At 40.0% G+C, this 13287-nt stretch overlaps 1 protein-coding gene and 1 pseudogene across 1 annotated transcript in view; both read right to left on the bottom strand.

Moving 5' to 3' along the window:
• The window catches only part of Patj (PATJ crumbs cell polarity complex component), a 325946-nt gene that overhangs the window by 243361 nt on the left and 69298 nt on the right, over positions 1–13287 (bottom strand). Inside the window, exons 15-16 of the mRNA XM_036177074.1 lie at positions 10878–11012; positions 3613–3774 (exon numbers count right to left, since the gene is read on the bottom strand). Of these exons, the coding sequence (XP_036032967.1) occupies positions 3613–3774; positions 10878–11012 (297 nt within the window). The remainder of the gene's footprint in view (positions 1–3612; positions 3775–10877; positions 11013–13287) is intronic.
• On the bottom strand, positions 11866–13007 carry LOC118577074 (annotated as a pseudogene).

The following is a 13287-nucleotide window of genomic DNA, read 5'->3' as shown; positions in this document are numbered from 1 at the left end:
AAAGCCTAAAAGCTTAACCAGCCAAATGCCCTTACACCTTATATACCTTTCTGCTTTCTACCATCACTCCCTGGGATGAAAGGCTTGAGTCACCATGCTTGGCTGTATCCTCGAACAGATGGATTTCTGCCTCTGGAATGCTAGGATTAAAGGCGTATGCTGCTACTGCCTATCCTCATGTTTAATATTGTGGCTGTTCTGTCTCTGACCCCAGATACGTTTATTACGGTGCACAATATTTTCGGGAATACAATACCACCACAATTTAGTTTTTTGAAGCAAGGTCTTACTCTATAGTTCATAGTTGGAACTCACTATGTAGTCCAGGCTGGCCTTAAATTCACAGCACTCCTGTGTCAGAATCTTGAGTACTGGGATTACAAGGCATGAATCACACCTGTGTCTAAATAAAAACTTTTCAAAGCAGAATTCTTAAAATCTTGGAGAATCTGAATAAATAAAATGAATATGTATCATTTCTACAAATAGAACTAAGTCACTGGTATAAGAAAATCCACTTAATGGTATCCATGGGAGGGCTCTATAATGAGGAAGAGTAACAAAACCACTTTCGAATCAGTGGTTCAGATCTCAAACGATTGTTGCAGGATACAGGTCACCTAAGCCAAGCTGAACAGAACCTAAACACAGGAACAATTTCTTGATTCTTGACTGACCAAACCTGAAGCAAGGGAATGTTCTCCACTCCTAATCTCCACATATTTCAGTTTGATGTGAGGAATTGTTTCTTGTATTATTTAAAAAATGATTATGGTATGTGTGGATGCATGTGCTACGGCATGTGTGTGGATATTAAAGGACAACTCAGTAGACTCAGTTCTCTCCTTCTACCTTTCATGGGTTCTGGGATTGAACCTGATCTGGGAAGGGATATTTTAAAAAGAAAACACTTCCACCTCCCAACAGAATGTTCTAAAGGCTAATATGATTGGTATAATGTTTGTGCTTACTCGTTGATCAGTGAGAAACTGAACTGTTGCTATGCCACCTAACCAGACACTTGAACCACGTAAGATGGCACTGGAGAGCTGTGTTGGCAGTTAAGAACACTTGCTACTCTTCCAGAGGATCTAAGTTCTGTTCCCAGCACCTATATCAAGCAGCTCACATCTGCCTGTAACTCTAGCACCACTTTTGATATAAAACCCTCTTTTGACCTTGAGGGGCACACACTTGGCATATGCTCACAAAGGCACATATATGTATACATAAAAATAATTTTTAATAAAAGAATGATAGTTTCAGGATAAATGAAAAACAGAGAACAATTGAAAAGGAGCCAAAATTTCAAGAGATCACATATAATCACAAAGTCCAAGTTTATCAAAATGTCATGGCACCCTAGGTGCATGTTCCACACCAAACTGGAATACATCACTCTGATACATCAATTCTACACACTCCAGTCTACAGAACAGAAAGCAATCAGCTAACAGGCAGCAATGTTGACATTTGGCCTACTTCAGGCTGTTGTTCACCACTGTGCAGTGTGACGGATGGGAGCACAGAGTCAGTAAACTGGGCTGATAATTTACACCTGACAGAATTAAACTATCAGGATTTTTATCCAGCTTCACAAGGAAGTCACCACCTACACTTCAATTTACTAAGAATAGTAAAAGTCACAAAGTATCTCTAGAGTCCCCTCCTAAAATTTATGTTATTTTGTTTCAAGATAGGACCTTACTATGTAGAGTTTCTGGATGGCCTGGAAATTGATACATAGACTAGGCTGGCCTTGAACTCAAAGAGCTCTGCCTGCCTGTGCCTTCCAAGTGCTTAGATTAAAGGGATGTGCCACGTCAATCTTTTTTCTTCTTTTATATTAAAACAGGAATCAGCCAGGAGCATAGAGGTACACTGATATAATGTCAGCACTGGAGAGACAAAGGCAGGATTATGAGTTCAATTCAAAGCCAGACTTGGGATAAAAGCCAGTCCTGGGCTAACCTAGACTATATACAGTGAACCGTGTCTGAAGGGGGGAAAAAAGAGGCTGTCAATCAAGAATAGTTCATATGTGTAGTACAGAATAAAGGAACATTACAGAAAATTTTAAGAAATGGCCTGTGCCCCCAAAGAGTTGACCACCTTCTTGAAAAAGCAAGATATATCCATGTCAAAGGATCTATAGCACAACACTAGACTGTAAGGCAGCTCTAGATTTTTCTGGTAATTTAGGCAATCAAAATCAATGATGTTGGATGGGAGGCATCAGGAATATCACTAACATTCATGGAGCTCTCCACCTACAGGCATAATGCTAAGAGCTTGGCACACATTTCTTTATTTCCTTCTTACAAAAGCTCCCAAGTGTTCTAAGATCTGTGAATAGTTATCATTTGTCTTAGTTACTTCTCTACCACTTTCATGACCAAGGCAACCGTTAAAATAAGAGTTTGAGGTTTACAATTTCAGAAGGTGAATCCATGACCATCATAGTGGGGAACAGTAAACATGGAACAGGGGCAGTATAAGAACTTCATCTTGAGCTGGAGAGATGGCTCAGAAGTTAAGAGCACTGGCTGCTCTTCTAAAGGTCCTGAGTTCAATTCCCAGCAACCACATGGTGGCTCCCAACCATCTGTACTGAGATCTGGTGCCCTCTTCTGGCCTGTAGTCATACATGCTGTATACATAATAAATAAGTAAATCTTAAAAAAAAAAAAAAAAACAAAGAACTTCATCTTGATCACAAGCATAAGGTAGAAGGAGAGAGAGGGCTAACTAACGTTAGCATGGGCTTTTAAAACCTCTAACCTTGCCCCCAGTGACATACCTCCTCCAACACATCTCCAAATCCTTCCCAAAGAGTTCTACCAACTGTGGACCAAGCATTCAAACAATGAGCCTTTGGGGGCCATTCTCATTCAAACTACCACAGCATTCATCACAATGGATATAGAATCAAGGTCATCTGCTCAAAGGTACACAAAGTACTAGGAACTCCACACAACTTCAAAGATGAACTGAGTTGAATTCTAATTCAAAGCATGAGTAAGTGAAAGGCAAGGCCCTGCATTCAATTGCTTGTGTCTGGAAAGCAGGAGAAGTGGCATAAAGAGGAGGCTGCACAGGGTATCTGATGACAGCACATGCCTGCACAGTTCCTCCCAGATACAGCACTCCTAAAACAAGACATCAATCTAACAGCAGGGCCAGTCCATATCCTGACTCTTTCCACTGATGCTAGCTTCTAAACTCACACTGAAACATCAGAATCACTCAAATTTTTAAGGTTCTCAGAAAGGGAAGACTAAGACAGTCAATACTCACCAACACCACAACTGTGTTAGAATGAAATAAGTTGAAACAGAAGTCAAAAGCCATGATTCTAGACAATTAATTTTAAAAATAGTTGTTTTTTTAAAGGTTTTTAAAAATCAGATTGATATACATCAATGTCTTAACATTTTCAGGGAGTTATAGAAATCCAAATGTAAATTCAGAATCTGAAACATTCTACACTGTTGCTTAGTCAAATAAAAAAAGAGCAGGGTGGAACAGGGGCCCCTCTTTATATTGAAACACCCTCTTTGGAGTGACCCTGGTAAAAGGACACACATAACAAACACACATAGCCCTTTATACCTCTGCCTTGAGAAGGGAAGGTTCCATGGTCCTCGGCTCATCAACTGAGGCCTCATCATCAAACAGCCGGCGACAGCAAACCAAGGTAAATGGTGGAGGCACTTCTTTAAGAAAGGAGACCGCTTCTCGGCGAGATTTCCCATAAAGCTGCACACCATTGACCTAGGATGACAAGGGTTGTCAACTGTGAACAGGTGCAAAATTAAAAAGCACCAAAAAGAACACATTTCATTGTTCCTGTAAACAGAGGGCCAAAAATTAATCACAATATTTTACTAACAACTTAAAACATCTAAATCAAGGCTGGATCTTGATTAAAAAAATTAAGGCTGAATCTCGTTTGAAATGGGGAGAATAAAGTTTAAAATGTCTGCCAGGCAGCACTATTCCTGGGTAAGAGGTTCACTGCTTCACACCTCTGAAGTTTCTTCCTCCTGTATATAATCCAGGACTGTACTCTTCTGGCCTCCTCCCTTCACTCCTCCTTAAAAGCACTGACTGTCCCTGCCAGCCTTCTCACACCCATTTCCTCCTGTTCGCCATCAACGTGTGACCACATCTGGGGTGCTCGGCAGCTGGGTTTACTGTCAGTCAGAGCACTCTTCCTCAGCCCACATCAAGAGCATCCCCTTAGCAGACGCGTCTACAGGAAGAAATGGGTGTCACCGGCACCTCTTCCATTCCCATATGCTGAGCTAGTGCGGCATCACAGAAGTGTGCAGTTCCCAAGTTCGCATGGGCGCTCCCTGCCTTTCAAAAGGGTAATTCCTCCTTGTTAATGACTAATCCCTATCACCAAACATCGTATTGGCGTTGCTTTTTACTCTTTTTGAGGGGAGGAGGCCTGCCACCCAGCTCCCAAATAAATCACACATGGAGGTTTATTCTTAATTCTAAATGTCCACCCAGCCGTAGTTTGTATTGTTTCTTGCCAGCCTGTCCTAACTGTAAGTTACTCCAGCTGTCTTTCGCCTCTGGGCTTCTCCAGCTCTCTTACTTCTGTAATGAATGTTACCCTCACTCTTCCTCTGTGGCTGGCTGTGTAGCTGGGTAACCGGCCCCTGGTGTCCTCCTCCTTCTCTGGCTACTTCTTTTCCTCCCAGATTTCTCCTTCTATGTATTCTCTCTCTCTCTGCCTGCCAGCCCAGCCTCTTTCTCTCTCCTGCATCACTTTTGGCCATTCATTCTTTATTAGACCATCAGGTGTTTTTGACAGGCAAAAATCACACAGCTTCACAGAGTAAAACAAATGCAACATAAACAAAAGCAACACACCTTAAAATAATAATATCCTACAACAATATATATTTTGATACATAATAACACATAAAATCACAAAGATGATTTAGAAATCTAGATTTGAGGGTACTGTGATTTTCATGTAGTTTTAGCTCAAAGTTCTCTCAGTTCTGCCTGCAAGTCACAAAGAGTGACTATTCCGAAAAGCTGAAGAGCAAGGAACAAGCTCCAGCCAACAATGATTTCTCTGGATCTCTTCTGCCTTCCTAAGAGGGGTTAGCAGCAACTCAGTATTAGCAGTATTTCTACTGTGGCATCAGTCTTGCAAAGGTATGGTGCTAATGCTCAGCTGACAGTCAGGACTGACTAGGCTAGGAGCGAGCACCCTTCCCACAGATCTACCACTGGACCAGGAAGAACACAGTGGGTAGTGGCTGGAGTCAGCAGTCCCGAGGAACCACTCTCAAGTCTGGGACACATCCAGTCATTCTGTCTCCTAATTATTCAGACACATGCTAAAAACAGTACCAACAAAACCACCACAGAGAATCTCTATCTCTCTCCCCGTCTCCGCCTCTCTCAAGTTATCATGACTATGAAGGAGTCTGAGGAATAGCAATCCTAGAAGCAAGCAGTCTTCCCTGAAAGAATTCAAGTCAACCTCTACACAGAAGAGGCAAGGAGCTATCACTGCTCACATCATATCCACAGTACCAGTTTATGAAATAAGCACAGGAAGTTCTAGAGTCAACTAGACAGTAACCTCTATTAAATACGAAGGGAGACACAATGGAAACAGAAACTCTACCTATATACAATTGTTAGTTTGTGCTTCAACAAATTAGAAAGTCACTTTCCAGGTTTCTATCTTAGAGTACCTTTAAATATTTATTTAGTTCATTATTTATTCATTTGAATTGTCTCCACTTATTATAGCAGTGCCTGGTAGTCCTCTTCACTACCTACTGCTAAAAAGATTGGTCACATTTCCCATTACCAACTCCTAGCTAAGGGGATTTATGGCTGCTGTAAATAGCTGTTCTGGGCTGAGCCTTGGCATGGTCCTCTAACCCCAAAGCATATTTGTGTTTCTGGTTTTAATCTCTAAGAAGTACATTAAACACATTAGGGATGGAGGAAGAAAAATGAAGAGAAGTGAGAGAGGGCAAGAGCGGGAGAGGGGCTGAGAGAGAGGGATGGAAGAAACCAACCAAAAGAGATTTGGATGGCTACATGCACTTACTCAGAAGTCAATTTTACTTTAGAATTCACAATATTTCTCACAGTCCTTCAAACTGAGACCCTCCCTCTTTTAAGTGCCATCAAGTCTTAATCATGTAGACTTGTTGGTTAGAAAATGCACAAGTGAGTAGGGGCTTCCAGAGCACTGACTTTACACATAAGCTTGTTAAGTTGTCTGCCAAACTGATAACACAGCCAATCCTCCTTGTGACAGAAACTTTACAGTCTACGTGGACGGCCGCTTTTTAGATCCTCATAAACATTCCGTGGAAGAAGATGGCCCATGTTCTAATAGGTTAAATGCCATGCCTGATGCAGGGCTGTGGCAAATCCAGAACCCAAAGCACTTCTCTGCCTTTCAATCTAGGCTTCTTTCTCTATCTCAACTTTTTTTTTAAAATCCAGAAATCCATACTTTCCATATCAAACTATTGAGAACATGAATAACACTCAGAGCAGAGCACTTGCCTCCCATGCACAAGAGCAACTTTGAAAAAGAATGAACAGGGGGATGGAGAGATGGCTCAGAGGTTAAGAGCACTGACTGCTCTACAGAGGTCCTGAGTTCAATTCCCAGCAACCACATGGTGGCTCACAACCATCTGTAATAAGATCTGGTGCCCTCTTCTGGCCTGCATGCACACATGCAGGCAGAACACTATATACATAATAAATAAATCATTAAAAAATGAAGAATGTAGAATATACGTATGAATTCATGTGACCTGATGTGTTAATGTAAAAAGGCCATTACACCCCATCCCCCAAACCTTTACATTCCTTTTATAGTGCTTTGTTTTTTGGCGCAGAGGCCTTGGCTGGAGAAGAGAGAAGAGGTTGATGGGATAGGAGCAGGAGTAGGACACAATGCACTTGACCCACTCTAACCCACTCAACACTGCTTTGACACTCACCACATATCAAGAGCTGTATACGCTGAGTCACTGAATCTCACACGAAAAAAGATTCATTGGTAAACTGAGTTGCACACACCTTGCCACCTAGAACTAAACTAAATTAACTAAGTCAATTTTATTCTGTCCGCATCTCTAATATATCTTGTTTCTCAATAGCTAATAATTACTTATCACAGCAATGTTCTCCACTCCATAGATTATTGTCTCAAAGGCTATGGCCATGCCTTACCAATCAGGAAAGACATGATCTTTTTTTGTCCCCCTTTTGGTTTTTTGAGACAAGGTAATGGTCCTGGTTGTCTTGGAACTCACTTTATAGACCAGTCTGGCCTCGAACTCACAGAGATCTGCCTGCTTCTGCCTCCCAAGTACTGGAATTAAAGATGTATGCCACCACTATCCGGCAAGACAAAATCTTAGGACTAGAAACAGAGCCTAAGTTATCCAGTAAAATTCATAGCATAAATCTTCTATATGCAGCTCAAGACCACTCCCTTCAGTGATCTAAAAATAACTACCTTTCCCTCATAAAGAATGATGAATATTTGAAGAGATGGATATGTTCAACCTGACTTAAAAGACACAGAACATCCACTCTTATCAAAACTTCATGCTATCCCATTAATAGATATAGCCTATTCAACAACAAAACTGCATTTCTACCCACAAAATAGTGAAAATAGACTTATTTTTCAGCTTGTACAAATCAATTCAAAGTGATCAAAGACCTTAATTTCATATAGAAACACAGAAATGTCTAGAAGAAAACATAGGAGATAGCCTTCAAGATACTGGGTTAGGGAAGAACTTTTGACTAGAACACCAATAGTGTAGGAATTAAAGCCAAGTATCAGCAAAAGGCATGACATCAAAATAAAAGGTTTGTGCAAAGCAAATAGGCAGCAGTGCAAACAGAGCCTAGAGAAAGGGAGAAATCTTTACCAGCTACACTTCAGACAAGGGGCTACTATACAGAATTTACAAAGGATAGTAGAAATTAAATGCCTGCATATCAACACAAATGAACTGAATAAATACTTTTCACAAAAAGAATAAAAGCATTCCATATCCCTAGTCATCAGGGAAATGCAAATTAAAACTATAGAATGACTATCATCAACATATCTTATAACAACTGTCAAAGATGATGTAGGTAATTCACTTTGGTAGGGAACAAATTAATCCAGCCACGTGGAAATCAGTGTGGAGGTTTTTCACAATTAAACACAGAACTACCATATGACCCCACTATGTCACTCCTGGGCAAACAGTCAGGAAATTTCATAGCCTGCCAAGGAGATATTTTCACGTCCATGTCCACTGCTACTTCACTCACATAGCAAGAAAATAGAGCGCGGTTGTCTAACAATAGCTGGACGGGTAAGGAAGGCAGGTGCATATGTAAGATGGAATGCTATTCATCTCTAAAGAAAAAATGTAATCACAAAATTTATAAGAAAATGGATAGAATGAATGATATTAAATAAGATCACACAATCTCAGAAAGAAAAAAAAAATGCATGTTTTCCCCCATATATGGGATCCAGGCAATAATACATGTACATATGTTAAAAAAAAAACAACCTTACATGTAGGTACAGTACAACATATAGGAAAAATTACAGAAAAGGCTACATATTAATTAGAGCATGAGAAAGGACTAAATGGAGATGATAGACATGAGTTGTAAAAGAGAATATAAAACTAATTGTTTTTCTAATTCTAGCTCTGTCATGGGTTTTTAGTTTATGGTAATGGACAAGTCCATAAAAATGTATGCAATAGTGAAATTGTAAAATTCAATGTGAAGCTATACAACTTCACTTCCAAACAGCCATTCTAACTGTAGAGGAATTTGTTGAGATTGGGTCTGATTGATTTTTGTGTAAAAGTCTTCATTTGAAAGTTTTTTTTTTAAATAATAAAGTTTATAAATGAAAAAGTAATATATGTGTAATGAATGTATTTCCATGAAAATATTAATAGTAAAGAATTTCACAATGTACAATAAGCACAAATGAATTAAAAATCGAACCTATAATGAATCCAAGATTTTTTTCCTGGCAGTATTTGCCGATGCTACATCACATGAGCTCACCGTGGCCTTGGTTGTGAACACGAAACATGCACTGGACTATGCATGCCACCATGACACACAATACTAACAAACATTGCTTAAAACAGTGGCTGAGAATGGAAACTACACTATTATTAATCATTGTTTTTATTATAGAAATGTAAAGTTTTAGCTGTGGATATAGCTCAGTGAGTTCAACATTGGCCTAGCATAATAGAGGCCCCAACTCTAATCCCCAGCACCACTTAGAATGGGGATTGGAGACATACAGGCCTCAAATACAATGGTTTAATTATGTTCCTGCCACCATTTCTCAGCCTGTAAATGTCACATTAGTACATACTGACATCATATTACATGAAAATGTTTGATTTTTAAAATGACTGTTTTAACTTGAGCATTAAAAAAATTGTTAAATGAATTTTGGCTTGGGATAAGGACAGAATTTTTAACAATTTCTGAAATAGTCCTAAACATCTGCCATTTTGTACTATGTATTTAGGCAAAACAAAATATTCAATATTGGCAATTACAAAATCTAAATATTGATCAGCTATGGAAAACACTGAAGATGCTCTGCTCCCGCCATACTGAAGTCAGCCAAGATTTAGTTCTTTATATGAAAGCCAACAAGCATGTCCATCTCAGTGTGCAAACTAGCTTTTATCTTTAATAAGTGACAAAAATATGCGTATGCCAAAGAATCATTTTAAGATAAAGTTATGATTTATTATCAGTAAATGTCTATACCTGTTTTATACCTATATACACTGGGTTGTATAAAAACTGCTCTGGTGACAAAGAGTTCTGTTCTGAAATTGCTCTAGGCTGACAAGAGAATTGGTAGCCTGAAAGAGCCCATTGGAGTCAGTCTTACTAAGAGGGAATCCCATGGGGAAAATCTTAAAGCTACACACAGCCTGAAGTTGTTCAACTCTAATCCTTACAAAAATAAACAACAGAACCTGAAAATAAATATAACTACATGTTGCTAAGAAGAATCAGGAACCATGGGGCTAGAAAGGTGGCAAGACAGTTAAGAGCATCAGCTGCTTTTGTAGAGGACTCCCAGGTTCAATTCCCAGCACTGAAAGCCCTCTTCTGACATTCAAAGGCACTAGGCATGCACATAGTGCACATAAGTACATGCAGGTAAAACACTTACATATGTATATCAAATTTATAATATCAATTGTGGGGGCCCACAGAGGCTCCCCAGTAAGACATTACTCAAGGTCAGAGAATCTGAGCTTGCTTTATCCAGCAGGGATACACAATGGGATGATTTGGACAGGGGCGTGGTTACCAGGTGTTCTGAAGGGTCTACACTTGGCTGTCTGGTGTGTTTTGATCTTACAAGGGGGAGGTCTTTTGCCTCTCCCCTTAGCAGTGTATAAAAATTCCACTAGAATAAACCTCGAGGTGGCTGGGTAGAGACCCAGGATCCTCTTGAAGCTATCCTGTGTGTCTTTCTCTCCTTCTTTGCTATGTTTCTATCTAATACTTCCTCATTCCTCTCTCCTCTCCGCAAGAACCCTTCGACAGGTCAGAGGTGGTCTCCCACAATCAATCATTTAGACAAACATTCAAAATGATTCAAAGGCCATAACAGCTAGAGAAAAATACATTAAAAATGTGGTATCTACTTTCTGTGCTACCTAGTAAGCTGTTGGTACTTCACATTATAATGGCTCATATTACATTGGCATTAGTGACATTGTCAATTGGTGAACTCATTTTCCTAGAACTTAAAATTCTTGCTATGTATTCTTCTTCCCTTTATGTTTTACCTCAAGAAGTTCATCTTCCGGCTGTAGGAGATTCAGGGTATCCACAGGACCACCAGGAGCAACTGAAGAGATATAATGGTGCCCATCAAAGGAATCCACTTCCACACCAAGTCTCAGGGTGTGGATAGGCAGCAGCTGCAGGAAGTGCAGAGCAATAACATCAAACACAACAGGGACAAGACAGCTATTAATCAACCCTCATTAGGTGTCATTTAGACTCTAACTCTTGGAACCAAAAACTAAAACCCTAAAAGACAATACAGGAAAAAGGAGGCAGAAAGTAAAGTTATGAAGTCATTGCTCTTTCTATTCTCCTGTGGCTTCCCTTGTTTCTGAGATTGGAGATAAAAACAGACAAAAGAGCATGCCTTCAAGTGCTCGTTCCAGATTCCTCATCCTTCCTGTAGTCCCCACACACATGCAGTGTCACTGTCCTATGCTGTCCCATCCCAAAACATCCGAACTCCCCTCTATTACCTAATTAACTTCCACTCCACTTCACTACCAAAATAATGAAATTTCCAGGAATCTAAAATTAATGAACATCCAAATGAGGTCAGAGCAATCTGAACACATTTCAATCTCAGCTCAAACACACGGTGTTTCCAATTCTCTTCTTTCTCTTTCCTGGGGCGGGGGTCAAACTCAAAGCTTTGGAAATGGTAGGCTGTAGTTTTACCACTGAACTGTAGCTCCAGTCATTTTTTGTTTTATTTTTGTTTTTGTTCTTTTAACACAGGGTCCTGTGTAGCACAGGATGGCTCAATTCACAATCCTCTGGTCTTTACCTCTCAAGTGCTACAGGTGGGCACCAGCACATCCATATATGATCCTGTTTTCTTTCTTTCTTTCTTTCTTTCTTTCTTTCTTTCTTTCTTTCTTTCTTTCTTTCTTTCTTTCTTTCTTTTCTTTCTTTCTTTCTTTCTTTCTTTCTTTCTTTCTTTCTTTCTTTTTTTTTTTTTTAAACTGTGATAGCAAATTGATTTATTTAGTACTGTTTCCATTCCATAATACCAGGAGGGTTGACTTCAACTTTTCTTCTACCCACATCAGACCAGTTGATACTCAAGACTGTACCACCAGACTCCATAAATGATTTGTTCATGGCCCGTTTCACTTCATCGGAACCATCTGAGTAGATCTGCTGAAATAACTTGATTAAAGCTGCGTCGCCCTCCAGCTTCTCATTCTCCCCTTCTCTTTGATCTCACCAACCAGCTTATCCCAGTTCCTGTATAATGAGATGACGATGGATCCAGGGTCTTCACATCTGCTGTGAACTATTTTGATGTTGTCTCATCTCCTTGCCCCTCTAGCTTTTCCCATCTCACAGCCTCTGGCTTTTTTTATTTTGATTTCAATCTTTGTTGAAAGCACTTTAAATGTGCTCTGCTCCGGCACTACAGGGTGAAACAACCTCAGCTTCAAATTGTAATCTTCTCCAGAAGAGGGTTTCACCAAAGCAGATAACTCTTTTTCCGAAAATTCCACATTTACATCCTTCTTCTGACTATTCTTGATCATAAGTGTGATGATTACTTGAGATTCCGTTTGATAATAGTCATACTTGATTTTTGACTGAGTTCTCTGAGATGCAGACACTTCAGATTCTGATCTATTCTGAGTCTCCTGGCACCTTTTAATCCAGATTGCAAAGTTTGCATCTGCACTATCTAATTTCTGTCCTTCTGCAAAAGTGTCTAAAGCAGAAGCATAGTCTTTTTCATGGTATTCACACATCCCTTTCCTCAGAAAAGCAGTGGGATTATTTGGATTGAGTTCAAGAGACTTCTTTAGATCAGCAATACCATCACGGTATTTCCCAAGAAGAATGTGACAATAAGCTCTCTGACAGTAATACTGTGCATCATCTGGATTCTGTTCCAAAGCCTTAGTCAGCTCCTCTAATGCCACCTGGGGGTCCTCGTCGATCAGAGCATCTGAGAGGCTCTGGAAAAACCGCTGGGATGTTGCAGGTCCTGCTGCAGCTGCCGCCATCCCTAAGAGCCACTAAAGCTTCGGCCCAAGTGTTTTCTACCTTGGTTACCAGCTCTTCCACCGCTCAGAAGAGGGAAACTTCTGATCCTGTTTTCTTGATTGCCCAGAACAGTGCCAGGCACTGAAGATGATACACTGGATGCTATGTAAACTAGTTTCTAACAGATACCCCTTTCTATTCAGTCAGCTTTCATGAGAACATTACTGATTTGGGGGAAAAACAATCATTTCTACTCTGGGATTGCTTCTGTTTGTTTTGAAGGACTCTTGTGGACTATAGCATGAGTCAATGTTGAAAGACTCAGTGTCAGGGAGATGAGTATCTTAGCTGCAGTCATTTGTGTTGGCTATAAAACTCTGGGACATTCACCAAGCCAGCTTTTAAGGTGGAACCAATGACTTTCATTATAGC

The sequence above is a fragment of the Onychomys torridus genome, chromosome 2, assembly GCF_903995425.1.
Source record: "Onychomys torridus chromosome 2, mOncTor1.1, whole genome shotgun sequence".
NCBI lineage: Eukaryota > Metazoa > Chordata > Mammalia > Rodentia > Cricetidae > Onychomys > Onychomys torridus.
This window is presented reverse-complemented; position numbering and strand designations above follow the sequence as displayed.